This window comes from Ochotona curzoniae, unplaced genomic scaffold (genome assembly GCF_017591425.1).
Source record: "Ochotona curzoniae isolate NIBS_2020 unplaced genomic scaffold, NIBS_Ocur_1.0 scaffold_2453, whole genome shotgun sequence".
NCBI classification, from domain to species: Eukaryota; Metazoa; Chordata; class Mammalia; order Lagomorpha; family Ochotonidae; genus Ochotona; species Ochotona curzoniae.
The window spans coordinates 28,480,495-28,502,398 of NW_024467094.1; the positions used below are offsets into that span (position 1 = coordinate 28,480,495).

The following is a 21,904-nucleotide window of genomic DNA, read 5'->3' on the forward strand; positions in this document are numbered from 1 at the left end:
GACAACATCAGATAATGGTGAGAATATTAATGTGGAAAATCTGGACTCTCATATGCCTTTTTTCCTTTTCTTTCTTCTTCTTCTTTTTTTTAAATTATGTGACACAGTTTTATAGGTATTGGGATTCCCTCCACCCCTCCCTCCACCCTCCCCCCATGGTGGATTCCTCCACCTTGTTGCGTAACCACAATTCAAGTTCAGTTGAGATTCTTTCATTGCAAGCATATACCAAGCATAGAGTCCAGCATCTTATTGTCCAGATAAGTTCAACAGCTTCTTGGGGAGACCTTCTCTGGTCTGAAGGTAGAGCCAGCAGAGTAAAATCCCGATCAATTAAAAGCCCCAACATAACATCAGCAACAATATATAACATTACGGAATTAACTGACATAATATTGAGTAAACAATATGTTAAAATTAAATGCAAGTTCTTAACCACATCTTGTGACTACTTCAATGACATTTCAACAATTGAGGTGCAAAACAGTTTTAGGAGGGGTGTGCAGAGAAATCTTCAATACCTTGGTGAGGAGTACTTAATCTTGGTGTCCTACCTAGTAAGGTATGCGTGAGTCCGTGCTGACCAAGCTTTCCTTGTTGTTCTTTGCCTGTCTATTCTAATTTGTGAAGCACCTGAAATTCCAACAGTCCTCCCCACTGCCCCACTCAGCAGCTGGTGTGCAATACACAACATTAGTCCCATCCACGAGGAGTCCTCCTGCCCCGGACGCTGGCAGACAGGCAGGAAGTGATGTATTTCCTGTGCCTTTACATGGCGCACTGCAAGTGGTTCTTGAAGTACTGGAGGGCCAGCTTGAAGTGGACCTCCTCTTTGGTGTTAGTCCGGTATTTGTTGTAGCTCTTTTCCAGGACAGCCAGCTCTGGATCCACCACTGGAGTTCGGGGCTGGTGAGCCACAATCACCTCTGGGCATGAGCCCACAAGCAGGCTCCCCAACCCGTCCACGAAGAATTCTGCAAAGAGAGACGGGCAGCAGAAAGCCATGGGGATGGCGGTCAGATGGCTGCAAGTCTGGGAGGGCAGTCACGGGGACCGCCCCACAGGAAGCCAGGACTCTAGGCACCTGCTCCTGCTGATGAGCTGGAAGGAAACGACAATCTCCCTGTTCAAGCAAAGGTGTGGCACAAGAGGTTGTGATGAGCTGCCCAACTGGACAGAACTGTTAAACAGGAAAGCGTTTCTGGAGAGACTATCAAGTCAGGTGGGCAGAGGTGTGGAAGCCCGGGCTGTAGGGAAAGGGGAACTCGGATGGAAACGCCTAGGGCAGACGCAGAAGTGAGATGTGAAGAGGCACAGGGAGATGCCAAGAGCTCCCCCGTGTGGAATGGGAAGAAAAAGAGAGCTGTTGTCGGGCCCTTGGAAAGAAGAAACCCTGCCCCGGTCCATCCCCAGGCTGGCTCACCGCCCTGCTCCCCTCCGCTTGGCCCCACCTCCCACCTGAGTGAGCCACGCGCTTCAGACGGGGATCAAAGCCAACTCTGCGGAGACGCTCTGTGTGGGCCAGGAAGAAGTTGACCACGCCGCTGGTCACCACGCAGCCGGGGAAGCCCTCCAGGGGCTGGAAGAACCCTGGCCTCCGGTGAAGACAGCTCCCCTGCTCCGTCTGTTCCCAGAACAGCTTGAACTGGAACACATTCCCCAGCACGCTGCCGCCCACCTGACGGGGGGCAGAGAGAGAACCACGTTAGTGAGCACAGACTCCACACGCAGCCTGCTTCTTCCAGGGAGCCTTGCCCGACTTCACCTTCCCCACAGGGCAGAGGACGGCTGCGTGCACACTCTGCTCACACGACAGCACCCTCATGCTTTCCAGAGAGAGAATCTCTGCTCCCTGCTCCAAGAACCGTGATGCACAGAAATGCGTCTTCTGAAAAAAAAATCTGCCTCGGTTTCAACACTGGCTTCTCTCTCTCTTTTGGCTTCAAAATAAACTTTTCTCTTACTTCCATTTTCCCACGAGTCCTCTGACGCCCTCTTGCATTCACTTGCATGCAAGAGGCAGCCCCTGTGCTCAGGCAATGTCCACTTAATGGGCTTCTTGCAGGCAGCTGTTGGTCTCAAGCATTCTCCCTCCTGGTCTCTGCCCCTGCTGGCCTCTCTTGAGTTTCCATTGCACATGCCTGAGAGCCATGAGCCCGAGTGAGACAGGGTGAGCTGGCTCTTGTCTTCCCAAAGCAATCGCCACCACAATTAAAGGTGCCACAGTCCCCAGACCCGAGGCTTTGCATGTGAGCAGCAATCTGTCTGTCTCTTTCATTTAAGCTGTTGTGGCTTGTTCCCCACGAGTAGCCCAAGGGATGTCCTGGTTCACCCAATAAGGAACTGTGCCCTTGGGGGGGACCCCAAGCCTCCTTGCAGTTGGGACCCCCGCTCAGCCTCCATCTGTGTCCTTTCTCCCCCCCCCCCCCCTTCCACAGTGAGCTGACGGGTGAAGCAGTCACCATTTCCCTTCCAGTGTCATCAGTGCCCATGTGTCAAGTTCACTGCTTCCTTCTGGTGCGTGGTGGGAGCAGGGCACTGCCCTGATTCCACACCAGCTGGGGAGGGGGCAGGAAGAGGCCTGTGTGTGCATGTAATCCCACTTGTGTGTGTACGCATGAGTGTGTGTATGTGTGTACACACCTGGGTGTGCATGCAACTGCACGAGTGTGTATGTGAGTGTATACGTGTATGGCCACATACGTGTGTGCGATTTGCTCAAAGTCAGTAACCAAGGGGGCAGAAGTTGATGGGTAAGCGAGGCTGTCCTGGCTCACCCATCTCCGGGCATCAGCCCCTTCCTCTCCTCTGCCGGCCTCCTTTCCTCTCCCCCATGTGCCCCATCTCTACAGAGGGTACCCACAGAGGGCCTGGCAGCCGCCCCTTACCACATCCAGCTGAGTGTTTTCTAGCACGTCCACCAGCACCTCGATCTTGGTCTTGTTGTTGAAGAGAAAGTCGTCATCCACCCAGAGGACGTACTTGGTGGTGACCTGAGAGATGGCCAGGTTCCTGCCAGCGAACCAACCCTGCAGGTGGATGAGGCGAACTCAGCCAGTCCCAGCTACACAGTGCAGCTGCCTGGCCAGAGCCTGCGTGGTGGGAGCCGCCGCACGGCCAAGGTGGAGAATCACTGGGTCAAGGCTGTCCAGCTCCCAAGAGGGACAGGAGACGGGTCTGTGACAGGTGGCTCACGGACTGAGACAGGGGAAAGCCAGGCAGTCTTTCCTTGGCCCTCTGCCCTGTCACCTGTGGCTCTCCTCCTAGCTCCCCAAAGATGGAGGAATGTGGCATGTGTCATATCTGTGTCCTCTGTTCCTGTAGGAGGGAGCATGGGGGACAGTGAAGGCACGAGGAGGGAGGGGAAGGACAGAAAAGGATAAAGAGAGAAACAGGGCCAGTTTCAGGTGGAATCTCAGGAAAGAAAAGTTGCCCTACTGTCAGAGCTGCACATCAGACACCCCACATCCCCGCTAAGGGCCCCCCGTCACTTTCCCCACCCAGCCTGAGGAAAGGTGGCCCACCAAGGCACACAAGTGAGGGAGGCTGAATCTGGGTTTCCCAAGGGTCTCCAAGGACTCTGCTTTTTTCTTTGGGAAGACCCCAGCAGCAGCCCCACCAGGGAAGCACCGGCATCCGGGGCCCTCTGCTCCAGGAGGGCCTTACCTTCCCAAAGGGCATGGTGTAATACTCCACGTGCTTGTCCTGGATGTCCAGCGGCTTCTTGCTGTCATCAGCCACGATCACGGTCAGGTCTGGGTAGTAGTCGCGAATGCTCCGAAGCAGGACCATGAGCTTGTTGGGGCGCAGGAAGGTCTTGGTGGCAATGGTCACCAGGTCTCTGAGATTCCTCTCTGGGCACAGAAGGCTGGGAGTCAGAGCTCCGGCCTGTGGGAGGCCGCCCTGTCCCAGGCTTGGCTCTGAGGGCCTCTGTTTGCTGCAGCCCATCTGCCCCTGTAGGCCTAGTGCTTCTTACACACCGTGGATACCTGATCAGGGTTTGCCATTGGGTTGGAAAGTCAAATGTGCTTCCAGTGTGCTCAGTCTGCTGAAATGTCATAGGTTTGCCTCATTCTTCCCTACCTTGACTTGCATCCTGTTTCATCTCTTTTTGGATTTTTTTTTTTTTAATTTGAAAGGCAGAGGGAGGAGAGAGAGAGAATCCAGGCAAGGGTCCACTCCCTTACATGCCCACAACCACCAAGGTGGGGCCAGGCCAAAGCCAGGAGCCTGGAACTCAGGGCAGGTCTTCTATGAGCACCTGCTGCCTCCCAGGGTGTGCACTGGCAGGAAGCTGGAGTTGGAAGTGGAGGCAGCACTCGAACCGAGCCGCTACAATATGAAGTCCGGATATTCCAAGTGGCACCTCCATGGCTGTGCCCAAAGTCTGCCTTCCTTGTACCAGGCATTGAGATGCGCAAATGACCAGGGGGTCCTAGAGCCCAAGAACAGGAGACACAGTCTAAAGGACTGGGACCTGCCCCTTGTCACCAACCACCACTCCCAGGAGAAGCCCACTTGGTCTCCGTGTACAGGAAGACATGGTTGGAAAAAGGTCTACTTGGAAGCCCAGGGTGTCTGTCTTAAGGCACGTGACTTACACCAAAGATGGAAGAAGAGATTGCTCTTCCTTGGGAAAGACCCATGAAGGGGGTGGAGAGTAGCACAATAGCTCAACCGGCAAATCCTCCACCTTCAAGCATTGGGATTCCATGTGGACACTAGTGTGTGTCCTGGCTGCTCCACTTCCCCTCCAGCTCCCTGCTTGTAGCCTGGGAAAGCAATGGGGGATGGCTCAAAGCCTTGTGACTCTGACCCCATGTGAGAGACCCAGAAGAAAACACTGTCCATGGAAGCTGCACTTGCGTGGCGTGGGGATGGGGTCAGCCGGAAGCAATGCTGACAGCCACAGCCCTGCCCTGGCCCACGGCACAGCCATTTCCTCAGCACATTCCAGCAGGTATTCTAGCATGCATGGTGTCTGCTTCTGGACCTCCAGTTTGTGTTCCCCCAATAAGCCCAAAGTTCAGCACAGTTAAGCCGTACAGCTAAGGGAACAACATAGATTTTTTTTTTTTTTCCTGCAGAGCTTGTTGATGGGAGTCTGGGCTGTCACTTTGAGCAGTGCCCCTCCCCCCACCTCAGGGGTACGCCCTCCCTACAACTCTGAGTTTCACCAAGAGCTGGCAGGTGCACCGTGGTTCCCCCAGGACAAAGGCCTTACCTGGCCCAGGGTCATACAGTCTGGGCATAACAGGGTAGCGGATGCTCACTGGAAACTTGGCCACAGAAGACTTCCATTTCAGGCTCACTGCAGGGAAAAAGCAAGGTCAGGTCATGACTGCCTCAGACCCCACACCCTCGCATGGAAGCCTAGGCACGGAGTGGCACGAAGCTTGGGTAAGGACCCTCTCTCGGCAGGCATGAATGGACCCTGTAGATCACTGCATGTCTACACTGCAGCGGCCACCTGCTGAAGGCCTCCTTGCCTCATGATCCCTCCATGGGGGTCAGCGTGTGGTGGGGTGCGGTGGGTCTGGGACCAGAGGTTCTGGATTCAGATGGACTTAATGGGGGCTACCTGAAACACCTTGGATAACCCACTGTGTTTCCTTCTCTGGCTGCACAGCACCTCTCTGTTTTACTGTCCTCCAGCTGTGTGCTGATGGAAGATGCCTGGGAATCTGCTGGCAGGGAGAGAGCTTGTGCTAGTGACACAGGGAACGCGAGCCCCATTCCTTCTCTCCTGGGAATTCATCTCAGGCAGAGACTCAGAAGGCAGACAGGTGGTCTGAGGTCCTTCCGGGAAGAAAGTGAGGCAGCCATGTGGGCGGGAAGGACTTTCTGGGAGAGACAAAAATCTTTCCCTTGGGACTAGGGCGGTGGGGGTGGCCCTCCATGTCCCTCCTCTTTCTTGTTGGTGCCCAGGACCAGCAGTCTCCTGGACCATAGCTGATGCCTTCAGAAAACCACACAGGGCCAGTGCTGACCAGGCACAAGGCCAGCACTGGAAATGCTTTATTCCTTTCTTGTATCCCTCACAGGGTTGGGATGTTAAGCATCTGGGGTGGGAGAGTGGTAAGAAAGAGAAACAAGAATCATAAAAGCAAGCAGGATTCCCCAAGGCAGAAGACCTTGAGGGGACCCAGGGGGGTGCTTCTCCAGCTTCTTAAGCAGGTCTCACCCAGGTCCACCTTGGGGTGCTGGTACCCCGTGCTGGTGTAGGTCACATGTTGCAGGATGAAGTTCAAAAGAGTTCGGTCACTGGTTGAAATGATCAGCTGCTTCCGGCCTCTGCCCTGCACGACGTTGTCTGAGACGTTCGCAAGGGTGTTTAGGGTCCCCAGGGACGCACTCAGGTTGACCTAAGGGCCAGGGAGATGGAAAGATGCTAAAGGCACAGGTTTAAAAATACCCAAGATAGCCAGCAGGGGGCAGAGCACACCACAGGGAGAGAAGGGTTGGGGACACCTGGCGAAGTGTAGGGTTGGTTCTGCAGAGCAGCCCTACCCTAATACCCCAGACCCTATCCCTAAGCCTTGGGGGCCCTGGATTCAAGGGCATTTCCTCTAAACAGTGCCATATCCTAGCATCCAAGGTGCCATTCTTGGTTTCTTACTCATCACTATTGTGGCAGAGGCGGTGCGGGAGGAATACTTCTCTTCACCAGCTCCTCCTCTCTCTGATCCCGATTGGAGTTTTCAGAGCTCTGTTCTGGATCCTTCCCGCTTACTCTACAACTAGCAGCTTTTCATCCATGTCTTGTGCCTTTACATGCCACCTGTCTCTGAGTGACTTTAAAGTGTGTGACTCTACTGAGATCCAGCGGCCTGGTTGGTCACTCAGAAATGTGGCATAGGACGCCAGGCGTGTGGACCAGCTCGGCTCATCCCAACCTCTGCCTGGCATGCCAGGGGAAGCCAGCACCACGTTCGTCAGATATCTTGGTAGGGAGGGTCCTGAATGCAGTGACATTCCTCCATCAGACACGCATCCTACCACCTTGACCTGGAGCTACATTAAGTTGTGGGGAGGAAGCAGGGCCGGAGCGCTGGTGTCTTGCCTGTCTCTATCCTGACCAAGGCAGCAGCCTGCAGGGTGTGGGGGTGGAATCAGGAGTGCCACTCAGCTGGCCCAGCCCCTGGGTACGTCTCAGAAGCTCCCACGCCCCATCCCCAGGGCCTCCTGCCACTCCTGGGACTGCCATGCCTTCTCTACTTGCCCATTCCCTGACCCGCTCAGGGCTCACAGGTGATGCTTCATCGGGGCAGTGGCTTGGTCACACCCAGGGGAGAGAGGACAGGGTGTGGCTGAACGAGGCCGGGGGGTGGGGGGCCTTTTTTACCTTATAGTCAGGTGCGTCGGGCCCTTCAAACTGGAGACCTAGAGAACACAGAGAGAAGAACCACAACGCCATGGGAGAGGGCACCAAGGCTGCCTTGGCACTGCCCCCTATCTCACAGACTCCTCCCCTCTGCAAGTGCCCAACCCACCCGGGCTCTGGGGGACGGAGCCGGTGTGCCGTGGCCCTGCCCAAACTCCCAGGTCTTCAGGCCCAGGCCTTGGCTGCGAATGAACTCAGTCCTTTCCCAGTGTCTCAGTAGGAGTCATTCTTGGACTGCGTGGTGGGGTGGGGTGGGGCAGGGAGCCGGTGGAGGCACGTTGTGGCTAAATGCTCAAGTTCACTTGCGGATGGGCAGGTTTTGCAGATAGTTGATGCCACCTGATGGTGGCACCACACCGGGAGTGAACGGGGCCCCGCCGGTATTCTACTGATTCTGCCATTACAAATAGGGATCGTTGAAAATGGACCAGGTGCTTCCAGATGCATGATTTCAGGGACACCGCGATTCACCCCACTTGACTGATTTTGCTTCACTATCTCTCGCTCTCTCTGATGCTATGACAACACCTTTCCCAGGTGGCCTTAGGTAACTCGCTGACTCTCACCACCTGTGGAGTTGGCCAAGCACCCTTCTCTTGTTCGGGTGGCTGTAAATGCCAGCTCAGCTTAGAAGTGTATTGCCTGGGTCAGCACCGTGGTGTAGTATGTGAAGCTTCTGCCTGTAGAATCAGCATCCTGTATGGACACTGGTTCAAATCCTCGTTGCTGCACTTCCAATCCAGTTCCCTGCTAACGGCCTGGAAAAGCAGCGGAAAACAGCTCAAATTCTTGGATCCCTGCACCCACACAGGAGACCTAGAAGAAGCTGCAGACTCTTGGTCCAGCCCTAGCAACCATTTGGGGAATGTACCAGCAAATGAAAAAATGGAAGATCTCTGTATGTGTGTCTCTCTCCTTTTTTTTTTTTTTCTAGTAAGTCTACATTTCAAATAAAAATGAGAATTTTTAAAACATCCAAAGAAGAAAGGATGCTAGGCACGAAAACTCCTCTGCTTCTGGCCTTGTGCCCAGTCGGGCAGCTCAGCCATAGCCCCTGCACCTGCAGATCTCCCCCCATCCCGCAGGGGAGCTGGGACGGTGAACAACAAGGGTGGCTTCCTTCCCGAAGGACAAAGGACAGGAGGAGCTGGGTCCCCACTCAGAGGAACTTGATGCGGGGGTGGAGGGGGGAAACCCCCTTAAGGGAGTTCCAGAAACTTTCCCTAGTCCCGGTCCTCCTCCAAGTCTCCCCAGGGGCAGATTTGGGCAAGGGTGGGGGAAAGTGTGGGGAGACAAGGCACGCTGAGTTCCTGGGGATGGGGAAGTGGTGTGTTAGGGGGTCTGGGGTTGCTACGTGGAGGGGTTGGGGTGGCAGCGGGCGGAGGATGTCAGGCTGAGATGCTGTCACAGTAGGCTCCCTACCTGCTCGCTGCCGCTTTGTCCTTTCGCCTAAGCAGAGCCTAGGTGCTCACGGTGCAGCCGCACCTACCTGGGATGAGAACCGTGTGCAGGGGCATCACCTCCACTCCGTACACCGGGTACCCGAACGGGAGGTTGGGCAGAGCCAGCAGGGGCGGTGGGCGGGGCAGTCCTTCCCTGCAGGAGGACCACAGTGCCCTGGTTAGGTTTGGTCGGAGCCTTGGCCCTGCCCCGACCGACCTTTATTCCCACCCCTCCTCTTTGCTTTTAATTCCACTGAGGTGTGCAACAACAACAAAAAATGAAACCATCCATCCGCAGGAGCTGCCCCACCTGCGGCAGGTGAACACCCAAGTCACCCTTGGACTTCCTTAAAGTCAGACTTTCAAGGAAGTGGTACTCTGCCCAGTCCCTTCCTTGTGATAACAAGGAAGCAGCAGGCCAGTTCTCGAAAGGAAGTTTTTGTTTGTTTACTTTCAATATTTATTCATTTTTAATGGAAAGACATATTTACACAGAGTGATCGCAAAGGCCAGAGCTGAGCCAATCCAAAGCTAAGAGCCAGCAGCATCACCTGCCTCCTCTCCCAGCTGCACCCCCATTCCCCTCAACACACACACCCTTACCCACCTTGCCCCTGGCTCTCTTCTGAAGTTCAGGAGGTCATGGCTGACTCCACAAATCAAACTCAGAGGGGTCTGGCACTGCTGGAGTTCCAGCGGAAGGAGAAGGGAGGAGGGCAGGAGGCCTCCATTCTCTGGGGCTCCTGCACAGCACACTGCTCAGCAATCGGGGTGGGTGAGGGGGAGCAGGGCAGGGCAGGTGCTGGGGTTCAGCGCAGCGTTGAGCCCTTATCTGCAAAGCCAGCATCCCATGGGGCCCCAGTTCCAGTCCCAGCTGCTCCACTTCCTGCTGATGTACCTGGGAAAGCAGCAGAGGATGGCTGCTTAAGGGAGCTCCAGCACCCATGGATAACCTGGGAGAAGCTCTTGGCTTCTTTGGCCTGGCACAGCCCTGGTCCTTACAGCCACGTGGGGAGTAAAACAGCGAACAGATCTTTCTCTCTCTTACCCTCTATCCAAAATTCTGCCTTTCAAATAAAAGAAACACATCTCTCTTTTTAAAAAGATTTTGTTTATTTTTCTGAGAAAGGCAGATTTACAGAGAAAAGGAGAGACAAAGATTTTCCATCTGCTACTTCACTGCCCAAATGGCTGCAAGAGCTGGAGCTGAGCCAATCTGAAGCCAGGAGCTTCTTCTGGGTGCAAGGTCCCAAGGGTTTGGGCCATCCTCTACTGTTTTCCCAGGCCACAGGCAGGGAGCTGGATGGGAATGGAGCAGCTGGAATATGAAGCAGAGCCGATATGGGACTGCCTTACAAGGCAAGGGTTTAGCTACTGAGCCATCATGCTGGGTTCAATAAACAATTCTTTAAAAAAGAAAAAAGTGCCAAGCCAGCACGCAATGGCCTAGTGGCTAAATCTTCCCCTTGCATGCATCAGGATCTCATATGGGCGCTGGCTCATGTCAAGGCTGCTCCACATCCCATCCAGCTCCCTGCTGGTGGCCTGGAAGAGGACAGCCCAACACCATGGGACCCTGTACTCGTGTGGGAGACTCAGAAGAGGCTCCTGGCTCCTGACCTTCGATCAGCTCAGCTCCGGCCATTGCGGCCACTTGGGGAGTGAATCAGCAGATGAACGAACTTTCTGTCTCTCCTCTCTGTAAAATCTGACTTTCTAATCAAAATAAATCTTAAAAAAAGAAAAGAAAAAAGTCTATTTGTTAAAAAACAAACCAATATACATAACCCACTGTACCCTCAACGCAGGGAGCCCAGAGTTCATTCTGGGTCTTCCATGTAGGCAGCAGGGATGCAACTACTTAAACTGTCACCCGCTGCCTCACAGGTGCACATCCACCAGAAGCTGGAATTGGAAGCAAAGCTGTGGCTGAACCCCACAAAGGACAGGGGCATCTCAAAGCACCATTTCTCTGCAGCCTCAGGACACCCTGGAGCAGCTGCTGCTGCTTCCAGACCCACGCCTTACCTCCTCTGGAAGTGCGCAAATTCAGCCTGTCTCCTGGCGTTCACCGCCGGCAGGTCCCGCTGGTCATAGCCGTCCTGAAGGTCATAACTTCTTTGCTGCCTGGTGCTTTCACACTTGCACTGATTTTTAGGGAAGAGCCTAGAACAAGCAGGAGGACCAGTGCTGGGAGAGGTGCCCCCAGGGCTGTTTCCGTGTGTCATTGGCCCTGAAAGCCCTTTCCCACCCACATCTCACTGTTATAATGGGTAGAGATTGGGAACTCCCTAGCAGACACACGGTGGGCGGTGTGTGTGTGTGTGGTGGGGGGAAGTTGGTGGTGTGTGTGGGGGAGATGGATTTAGACTCCTCCCCTCTTTGCATTCGACTTTAAACCTGCGAGCCTTGTGACCATGTGCCTGTTTGAAAAGGAGCACCATGGGACAGGAAGGCGGGGTCGCGTTTCTCTTGGAAGGTAGGTGGAGCCAGTTCCCATTCCATCTCCCTGCTTGCCAAATCTACTTCATGTATTGTCCTTAGACAGAGTCTATGTGGGGTACTCAGTTCACTTGATCTTGGCCAAAAGGCCGAGTGACCGTATAAGGCAGCATCTTTCCTGGAGCTGGGGGGGAGGGGGAGGGTGTCGCACGAGCTGTCCCAGGATGTCAAAGATTTCGGGGTGCCACAGAGACCAGACACTCCATCAAACCCTCCCCTGCTCCCACGGTCTGGGACAAGCTCAGGAAGGCCAGGGAGCTGCAGGTGAATGGGGTCCAGGAGGATGGAGGACAGCACAGGCGGGGCTCAGGACGGAGGCCAAGAGCAAAGCCACGTCCTCTCACCAGATGCCGTCGTAGCTGAAGAAGTTGCGGAGGCTCTGCTCTGACAAGAGCTTCAGCGCTGTGGGGTCCCCGGACGTAGGACGTGACTGCTCCAGCTGAAGCCCCCAAAACTCTCCTTGCAGGACTACGCCTCTGAATATAAGCAAGCCGATGCTGAGTGCCAGGATGCTGATGAGCGATATCTTGAGCAACGGCAGAAATCGACAGCTGCTGGGACAACAAGGGGACCACTCAGCGCAAGCCTTCTGTTCGTGACCATGTATGTGATCGACAATGGGGGAGAGCGGCCCAAGGAACTGTGTGAGCTGCGCCTGTGTCTTACTTACAGGCCAGCAAAACCGATTTCTGATCAAGAACCTGTCTATGGCAAGGAAGTCAGAAAAACAAAACAAAACAAAAAACAGTAGCAAGACTCAGAAATTCAGGTCAGGGCCACTCCCTGATGCTTTATGAAAGGCCTCTGGACTGGACCCCAGACTCCGACAGCCCGCCAGGGTGTCCGGTGGAAATCTGCACTGTTCTTCCTTCCACGGAGATCCAGCTGTAAGCGTGGGCACAACCCTCGGTGAGGCCCACAAACCCTGCGCTGCGCGCCTCGATACCCAAACTGCCCCCGACACTGGCAAGTCCTCTGCTATCCTTTCTTTGTTAGGCTCTCCTAAAAGCTCTTTCTCACCAACTAAATCTCTTCAATTGCTATGGATTCATATTTTGGGTTTTTTTTTTTTTTTTTTTTTTACTGGTCAGTAAGGGCTAAATATCAATTGGCCTGTGATGGGGGAAGGGAAGAAGGCAGGCGGAGTTTCTATCTAGGCCCCTCTATAGATGAGATCTAAGTCATGGATATAGACTTAAGGGAGTAAGGTGCTATGCCTTGAATCCCTTCACGAGGCAGGCAGTGCTTCTCTTGGCCCCACCACAGGCGGCTTCCACGTGGCCGAGACCGAGTGTAGTTGCTAATGTAAGCAGAAAAGCAGGGTCAACACACACACACTTCTCCAGCTCTAGGTAAGAACACTGTCATACAGGCTTGTAGAATCAGGCCCGAAGCTGAGGGCAGGCTTGTCAATTCGAGGTTAGAACAAATTTCAAAGGGAGAGCATATCTTGTCCAGCCGTAGTCCCAGACCCAACATGTCGCAGGGAACAGGAGCAGTTTTGCTCCTGGCACACTCTGTTTCTAACTTTTGTGTTCTCTGGAATAACAGAATATTCTGGATCAGGCAGTAGTCCCGGATCCAGTGTGTTGCAGAAAACAGGAGTAATTTTGGTCCTGTACATGTTGTTCTGACTTTTATGTTCTCTGGAACACCAGGATACCTTGGACCAGGCGCACTGCAGGAAACAGGAGCGAATTTTTCACTCCCAGCACATGATGTTCTTTCTTTTTCTTTTTTAAAGAGTCATTTATTTTTACTGCAAAGTCAGATATACAGAGAGGAGGAGAGACAGAGAAAGATCTTCCGTACGATGATTCACTCCCCAAGTGACTGCAATGGCTGGTGCTGCTCCAATCCAAAGCCAGGAGCCAGGAGCTTCCTCCGGGTCTCCCACACAGGTGCAGGGTCCCAAGGCTTTTGGCCGTCCTTGACTGCTTTCCCAGGCCACAAGCAGGGAGCTGGATGGGAAGCAGGGCTGCCAGGATTAGAACCAGCGCCCATATGGGATCTCAGTGCGTACAAGGTGAGGACTTTAACCACTACACTCTCACACCGGACCCTAGCTTTTTCTTTTTTGCAGTGATTAATTATTAGCTTTGTTTCTGAACAAAAAGAACTGCAAATCAAACACACTGGGGAAATATAAGTAGGCAAAAATAAATGTTTTATTCCTGACTGAAGTCACTGAAATGTACACAGCTGTAATTTTGCTATGTTGATCTGTAAATTCAACATACTGGGCACACCCATCATGAACTCAAAACAGGTTTTACTTACTCATCATTACAATTTTCACATTCAATCAAAATAACACTCGAGAATAGTAAGAAAGATTGAAACTCAGAGAAGGATCCCTGGGCTTAGAAGCTGTGCTATTACAGAGGAGTGAAAAGCTGATCCCATGCCACAGGGGTGATGATGCAGGGACACAAAAACAGAGGCACTGGGCCCAGAACATGATAGTCCAGCAGCTAAAGTCCTCGCCTTGAACGCTCCGGGATCCCATATGGGCACTGGTTCTAATCCCGGCAGCTCCACTTCCCATCCAGCTCCCTGCTTGTGGCCTGGGAAAGCAGTCGAGGACGGCCCAAAGCCTTGGGACCCTGCACCCACGTGGGAGACCAGGAAGATGTTCCTGGCTCTTGGCTTTGGATCAGCTAAGCTCCGGTTGTTGCGGCTACTTGGGGAGTGAATCAGCGGATGGAAGATCTTCCTCTCTGTCTCTCCTCCTTTCTGTGTATCTGCCTTTCCAATAAAAATAATAAAATAAATGTTTCAAAAAATAAAAAAAACAAACAAACAAAACTGGTGCACGGGGCAAAGCAGAGCCCAGCAGTACCTGAAGATGCAAACTTCACAAGGAATTTTTCCTCTTTGTGTTGCTTCAGCAAGATTCGAGTTTTCTGCAATCACATTTCAAGCTAGCTATGTTGAAATGTAATAAAGTTACAGAAAACCTGGCAGGACAGAGACTTTTACTTCCTCTTGGTCAACTTCTTGGAATTCGGATTCATAAAGCTGACTCCGGCCAGAGACAGGACTCAATGACACCATCTCTAACAGGAACTGCTGTGGCTGGAGACCGCAAATACATGTTGAACTTCTATGAGATTAATACAAATGCTGAACCCGTGACAACTGTGCCGTGTGTGCTGGAATGGGGAAGGACAGAATTATAATGCCAGGAGTCTGGGACTCTGAGTGGGTGAAGTTTAAGAAACATTCAAGAAAAGGCACTTAGTCAAGTTAATGACAAGGTAGGATGTGAGTTCATCGGTCAGTCATCCACGTTAGCTGGTGAAGCATGTCCCTTCTAACCCTGACAAATCATTTTTGTGTTCCAGCCGCACACAGTTTGGGGTTGGAGCAGTGATGGGGGTGAGGGACGCAGCCTGAACCCTGAGGCTCCGGCCTCTTGGGGAGTCCGCCTGCTTCTGTGCACACGAGGTAAACCAGACAGGAGGGATTGTCATTGCATTAGAGAGTAGCCCCATGAATGCTGTGTTCTTTATCACTGCCATCTGCTTGAGAAGTCTGGCATTTTGACAGCGCAGAAATGCCTGCAGACACAGACTGGAATATTTCAACACACACCCAAACCGCTTCTGCTAGTCCACTTAATGAAAAACAGCTCTGAGTGGGGCTGTGGCATTGTGGCAGAGCAATTTAGGTCACTACGCGTGACGCCAACATCCCATATCAGAGTAGCAGTTTGAGTCCTTGCTGTTCTGCTTCCGATCTAGCTTCTTGATAATGCGTCTGGGAATGCAGGGAGTCAGGGTCCAAGTGGATGAGTTCCTGCCAGCCACGTTCTCAGTGGTCTGGATTATAAATTTCCAGAACGGGTGGGCCCAAATCAGCCTCTGATCTTTGTCAGGAGCGTGTAAGCAGGTGTTTTGTGGCAGTACTGCTAAGTGACTCCACCGCAGATAAAGAGGAATCCTTCAAAGGGATCAAATAAGGGGTTGGCAGCTTAAGCCTCCTGCAATGCTGACAGCCCACAGAGCCAGTATCTGGAGTCCTGGCTGCTCTATTTACAATTCAGTTCCCTACTAATGTGCCTGGGAAAGCAGTGGAGGACCGCCTAAGTTCATGGAGCCCTGTACCCACGTGGGAGACCCAGAAGAAGCTTCTGGTTTCAAAGCAGCCCAGCGCTGACCCTTGCAGCCATTTGGGGAGTGAGTCAGCAGATTCTGCCTGTCTCTTCCCCTCTCTTTTCCTCGCTCTATGCAATCTACCTTTCAAACAAAAATAAATCTTTTAAAAAGTGGTAAAATAGGCTCACGGGAAGATGTGATTCCTAACTTGAGAACAAACCTCAGGACAGAGAGTGTAAAATGCTAAAGGAATTACAAGGGGGACCAGGCAACCATAATGAGCAGGGCAAGTAAACAGACAAACAAAAATCAGTCAGACCTGGGACGACGCGAACCGCACGCAGCAACCTCAAGGATGAGATGGACATCGCATCGGACCTGCTGGGAATGACTCACAGGAACACATTCCTTCCAGCCTCCTCCCAGAATGTTTACAAGAGCTGAACAAACTCTAGATCTTCCAAACTTCCATCTCTGTTTGATCCCAGCACAACCAAGCTGGAAGTTGACACCAAGGTAACTAGAAAGTCCGCAGGTGTCCGAGTCAGCATGATGGCACGATCGGCTAACCCTCCATCTCCATGCACTGAGATCCCATGTGGGTGCCAGTTCATGTCCCGGCTGCTCCACTTCCCATCCAGCTCCCTGCTTATTGGCATGGGAGAGAAGGAGCAGACAGCTCAAAGCCTTGGGACCCTGTACCCGCATGTGGGAGCCCAGGGACAGGCCGTTGCAGCCATTTGGAATTGAAGCAGTTGATGGAAGATCTTTCTGTGTCTCTTTTCTCTCTGTAAATCTACCTTTCTAACAAAAACAAATAAATGTTTTTCTTTCTTTTTTTGTTCTTTTTTTTAGGATTTATTTGTTTTTATTGGAAAGTCAGATTTACAGAGAGAAAGTCCTTCTGTCCACTGGCTCGCTTCCCATGTAGCTGCAACAGCCAGGGCTGAGCCAATCTGAAGGCAGGAGCTTATTCTGGATCTCCCACACAGGTGCAGGGTCCCAAGGCTTTGGGCCATCCTTGACTGCTTTCCCAGGCCACAAGCAGGGAGCTGGATGGGAAGTGGAGCAGCTGGGATATAAACCAGTGACCATATGGGATCCAAGTGTATGCAAGCCGAGGACTTTAGCCACTAAGCTACCGTGCCGGGCCCAAAACAAACAATTTTTTTTTAAAGATTTATTTACTTTTATTGGATAGGTGGATATACAGAGAGGTGGAGAGAGAGAGAGAGGAAGATCTTCCGTCTGATGATTCATTCCCCAAGTGGCTGCAATGGCCAGAGCTGAGCCAAGCCGAAGCCAGGAACCAGGAGCTTTTGAGCTTCTTCCAGGTCTCCCATGTGGATGCAGGGTCCCAAAGCTTTGGGCCGTCCTCGACTGCTTTCCCAGGCCACAAGTGGGCAGCTGGATGGGAAGTGGGGCTGCTGGGATTAGAACTGCATGTATATGGGATCCTGGCATGTGCAAGGAGAACTTTCGTCGCCTGGGTATGGTGCTGGGCCCAAAAACAAATCAATCTTAACAAAACAAAAGAAAACCCCAGGTGTTCAAAGATTCACAAAGGCATCCAAATAGCCACAGATCACAGAAGCTATCATGGCAGAAGTTAGATTATAGTTTGAACAGTGCTGGACATACCACACATCAAACACAAGCTGGGATGCAGTTAAAATAGGACTTGGAAAAGAAAAGCGTATTAGAAAAGGAAGCCTTGGGCCTGTGTCATAAGGAGTTAAGCCTCCACCTGAGACACTGGCATATGGACGCCAGTTCGAGTCCCTCCACTCTGATCTAGCTCCATGCTAATGCACCTGGGAATTCAGCAGAAGATGGCTCACAGGCTTGGGCCCCTGAACCCACACGGGAGACCAGGCAGAAGCTCCCGGCTCTTGGCCTCAGCCTGGCTCAGCTCCAGCTCTTGCAGCCATCTGGGGAGTAAATAGGTGGATAGAAGACCTCTGTCTCTGTTCTCTCTCCCTGTAACTCTTTCAAATAAATAAAATAAACCCTTTCTAAAAAGGAAGCCCTAAAAGTTAGCCTTCAAAAACATTCTGGGTCCGGCAGCGTAGCTTAGCGGCTAAAGTCCTCACCTTGAACGCGCCGGGATCCCATATGGGCACCAGTTCTAATCCTGGCAGCTCCACTTCCCATCCAGCTCCCTGCCTGTGGCCTGGGAAAGCAGTCGAGGCACGGCCCAAAGCCTTGGGACCCTGCACCCACATGGGAGACCCGAAAGAAGCTCCAGGCTCCTGGCTTTGGATTGGCACAGCTCTAGCCGTTTTGGCTGCTTGGGAAGTGAATCAGTGGACGGAAGCTCTCCCTCTCTGTCTCTCCTCCTCTCTGTATATCTGACTTTACAATAAAAATAAATATATATATATATTTAAGATGCTGATTGGAGTGAGGCAGCAATTGGCTGGGGAACAGCCTTGCTTGTCACTGAGTCCCACCTCTCATCCAGTTCTCTCCTGACGAGCCTGTAGGCAGGAGAAGCTGGCTGTGTACCTCGGTTCCTCCCATTTGTGGGGATTTGGATGGAACTCCTGGCTCTTGGCTTCAGCCTGGCCAAATCCCAGCCATTTCTCTCTTTTTCAAATACTTCAAACAAGAAAAAAAAAAAAAAAAAAAACACCCTGCTGGTCAGGATGCCCCTATCTCAGGTCAGACCACCTCGGTTCATTATCTGCTCCCAATTCCAACTTTGGTGATAAGCAAGACCCCAGGAGGCAGTGACTTCACTTCCTGCCACCCACAGAGTCCCCTCCTCACGGCCACCACTCTGCGTGTTTGGGGAGTTGACCAGTAAACAGAAGCGCTGTCTTTCTTCCTCTCAAATACAGAAATATTTTGTAAGAACGGATGAAAACATTCTAATGCAACCCCCCAAAACCTCTGTCTGCATCAACCTGCGTGACCAGTCTCCACACAGAGATTAGGTAACAAGGATGCTAAGTGTCGATCTCTGTAAACACCTGCTGTCACCCAGCAGCGAAGCAGGAAGTGGCTCCTCAGATCCCCCAACCCTTTATTTCTCATTACAATGTGGTTTTGGAAGACATTTCCTTAAGGGACCAGCACTGTGAGCCAGCAGGTTAAGATGCTATTCCCCACACGTGCCTCCCATTTCTGGGTGCAATCCCAACTGCCTCCCCCCCCCCTCCCGCCGTCATGATTCAGAGCCTGCTAATGCGCCTGGGAGGCTGCAGGGCGCAGGGGATGACCCTTCCACTTGGACCCCCGCCACCCGCGTGGGAGGTCCAGCAAGCAGTCCCTGACTCCTGACTTCAGCCCGACCCAGCTCTGGCTGTCGTTGGATTTGGAGAGTGAACGAATGGATGGAAAACTTCCCTATTTCCTTTGTTGTGATTTCAAATACATAAATCTTCTAAAAGGAAAAAAAAAAAAATGTCATCTCACAAACACTTTGCGTTTTCAAAGTGCCCTCCTTGTCTGAGTATAACAGTTGTTCCAGAGACAAGGAAAGTAAACTCGGAGGATAAAAACGCACAAAATAGAACCTGATCCTTCTCCATAATGTGTCAAGAATTAGCTTCGAGGACACAGTCCGTTTTACTCGGGGGACTATCACGTCTCTGCTTAGACGCTCTTGGAGCTCGCGCTCGCGGGACCCACACCGGGACCCACACCGCCTCGGCTTCGAGGCCGTGCGCCCCAGGCCAGAACCCCAAAGCCGGGGCTCAGGGAGCGCCGATGCAGGAGCTGCTGAGTGGCGCAGCTCCTCGAAAGCCACGGCCGTCCCCGCGTCGGGTGACTTACCTACCCCGAGCCCTGGACTCGCGCCCACTCTCGGTCATCGCCTCCGAGGAACCCAACTCCGAGGCTAGCGCCCGCAAAGCAAAAACCCCGCTCCAGGAGTGCCCGCCACGCCTTCCCGGCACATTTCCGACTCACGCAACCTCCAAGGCAACCTCCAAGACGTGTGTTTCTTCCTCAGGATGCAGCGTGCCGGCGGGAGCCGGCGCCCCAACAGCTCCGCGCGCGCTTTCGGCTCGCCCTGCCACCACCCACGCTCCGGACGCGGAGGATTCCACGTACCGCGGGACACGGCTTCCCCCGCCTCGGAGCCCGGGAACGGACCGGCGAAGGCGGGGTCCCATTCCCTTCCCGTCTGTTTAATAAGAGACACTCACTGGGCCGAAGTCATCCCGAAACCCGCCGCGGGCAGCCACCTGGGGAGCAGCGCGAGTGGAGGAAGCTGTGAGAGTGTGGGGCTTTCTCCTCGCCACGTCACCCACTCCACACCGGACGTGCGGGTTTTCTGTGCACTGGGCGATGGGGCCCTCGGGAATCTTTATGTCCTTCCGGTCGCCCCGGAATTCCTGGCACACAGACCCGCCCCAGGCCCATGCACAGAACTCCAAAGGGCTGGCAGTAGCGACCTCTGTCCAGCCAGGTGAGGTCTTCCAGAAAATCGTGGGCTGGGTGGCAAAGGCGTTTTCCGCTGTCTACTTTTATATATATGTATACTTTTATATATACCACGCCTAACCCAAAAAAGTGAATAGAATGACACCTCTTAATCTCATTTCAAGCAAAACAGGCAGAACGGAGCAACCAGCTCGTCAGTGGAGAACAGCTGGGGCGCTAAGCGAATCTGGCAAAGCCTGAACGCTCACACAACCCTCACCCAGACGAACCTTTGCTCGCCCCCGTCTGGAGCTCACCGGGATGGATTGGGCAGCCGGGGCGGCGACTCCACGTCTGGGGGAGTGCGGTGCGCGGTGCGATCCCCGACGCCGCCACGAGGCGCAGCACGAGCGGGCGCAGCGCGAGCGGGCGCCGCTCTGCACGGTTATCCGGGGCTTGCCCTGTGCTAGGCAAGGCGCCGCGGTCGGAGGGTGCCGGCTGACTTCCTCCAACAGCCACTCGCGCTGCCTGCGTCCTTGGAAGGGGTGGATTGCAGGGGACGCTTGGCAGGATGTCTGTTAGAAGGCAGGTGCACGCAGTCCGAGGCGTGGTTGTATCCCAGAGTGATATGTGACCCAGTCTAGTCTCAAGTCCAAGAACTTTTCGAAGAGGCCGTGAAGCTGTGACACAATCCTTGCAAAGAGATTGAGGTTTTCTTGACTGGTCAGGACGCCGACCTACCGTTATCAGGTGTATGGGTTGGAGTTTGGGCTCCAGTTCCAGGTTCCAGCCGCCTGCTAATGAGCACCTGAGCTGATGACCCAGCGGTTGGGTCTGGATCGAACTTCTGATTCTTGCTGAAGCCTGACCCAGTCCAGATCCTCGCTGTCATACTGTTTCCCTCTCAAGTAAATACACATTTTAAACGTTTGTACAATGAGCACCAGCATCTGTCTGTATAATAGATTTATTTATTACATCCTACTGTGGCCTCAAAAGACATTAAGGACGTGGGAATATCAATACAAGAGAAAAAAAAAAGTCCCTGTGAATTGACCAAGTGCATACGGAAAGCAAGTAGAAAGACGGGGCGGCGGGGGGTGGGGGTGAGCTTTGCCACCTTGTGCGGCTGAGGCCCAAGGTCACAGCTGCACAGCAGAGCCACAGACTGCTGCAGGTGCAGAGGCCGCACACCGCATCCCAGTAGATGGAGCCACCACTTGTTGCGCTGTCATTCCATGTAAGGAGCAGCACTTCCAGTCACGGCTGTTCTGCTGCCAATCTGCTTCCCTGGGAAGCCTGCAGAGGGTAACCCGCCCCACCACCAAAAATGCTTGGTCTGTCACCCACTCCCAGATGGGATTCCTGGCTCCTGGCTTGGGCCTGGTCTAGTACCAGCCAGTTGTTTTCATTTGGGAAGTGAACCAGCAGATCTGCTTTCAAATAATTACAATAATGTTTCTCTTTTCTTTTTTTCTGAAAGAGATTATTTTAATTTTTTCCCAGTCATAGCTCTTCAACATAGAGACATTCATGGGTCTGGCACAGTAGCACAGTGGCTAAAGTCCTTGCTTTGAACACCCGGAATCCCATACGTGTGCCAATTTTAATCCCAACGGCCCCACCCATCCAGCTCCCTGCTTTAAAAACAAACAAACAAACAGAAAAAACCAGCTTAACAGTATCTATTTACAGAAATATTTAATTACCTAATTTTTTTTAAGATTTATATATTTTTACTGGAAAGTCAGATTTACAGACAGAAAGAGAGACAGAGAAAGATCTTCCATCTGCTGGTTCGCTCCCCAAGTGGCCTGAGTGGCCGAAGCTGAGCCGATCTGAAGCCAGGAGCCAAGAGCTTCTTCCAGGTCTGCCAAGGTCCTGGGCTGTGCCCCACTGCTTTCCCAGGCCACAAGCAGGGAGCACAATGAAAAGTGGCGCAGTCTGGTCATGAGCCAGCACCCATTTGGATCCCCTAGGCTGGACCCACAGAGATACTTTTGATCCTTATTTAAAATGTTTATTCCCTGGCCTGGAGGTTTTGCGTCCCCCACAGGCGACAATAGCCAAGTTGAATGGCTCCTTGGGGGAAGGGAGACGTGGTG

General features: G+C 52.9%; 1 protein-coding gene across 1 annotated transcript; it reads right to left on the reverse strand.

The window, feature by feature from the left end:
• Positions 1-727: 727 nt before the first annotated feature.
• B4GALNT2 (beta-1,4-N-acetyl-galactosaminyltransferase 2) lies at positions 728-20,691 on the reverse strand. The gene is made up of 15 exons (XM_041000972.1): positions 20,541-20,691; positions 20,117-20,334; positions 19,688-19,771; positions 19,488-19,560; positions 19,209-19,272; positions 11,673-11,879; positions 10,855-10,992; positions 8,874-8,980; positions 7,346-7,383; positions 6,185-6,365; positions 5,225-5,311; positions 3,667-3,854; positions 2,889-3,029; positions 1,459-1,678; positions 728-974 (listed from the first exon to the last, which is right to left on the reverse strand). Exons 1-15 carry the CDS (start codon positions 20,689-20,691, stop codon positions 769-771), a joined length of 2,103 nt encoding a protein of 700 aa, XP_040856906.1. The 3' UTR covers positions 728-768.
• Positions 20,692-21,904: the final 1,213 nt, after the last annotated feature.

Coding starts and splice junctions, on each gene's coding strand:
- B4GALNT2 (XM_041000972.1), bottom strand. CDS start 20,691: ATGACAGCGAGGATCTGGACTGGGTCAGGCTTCAGCAAGAATCAGAAG. Junction 6,366..7,345: donor CCGACGCACCTGACTATAAG/GTAAAAAAGGCC, acceptor CCTGGCCCTTAG/GTCAACCTGAGTGCGTCCCT. Junction 3,855..5,224: donor ACTGTATGACCCTGGGCCAG/GTAAGGCCTTTG, acceptor TTCTGTGCCCAG/AGAGGAATCTCAGAGACCTG.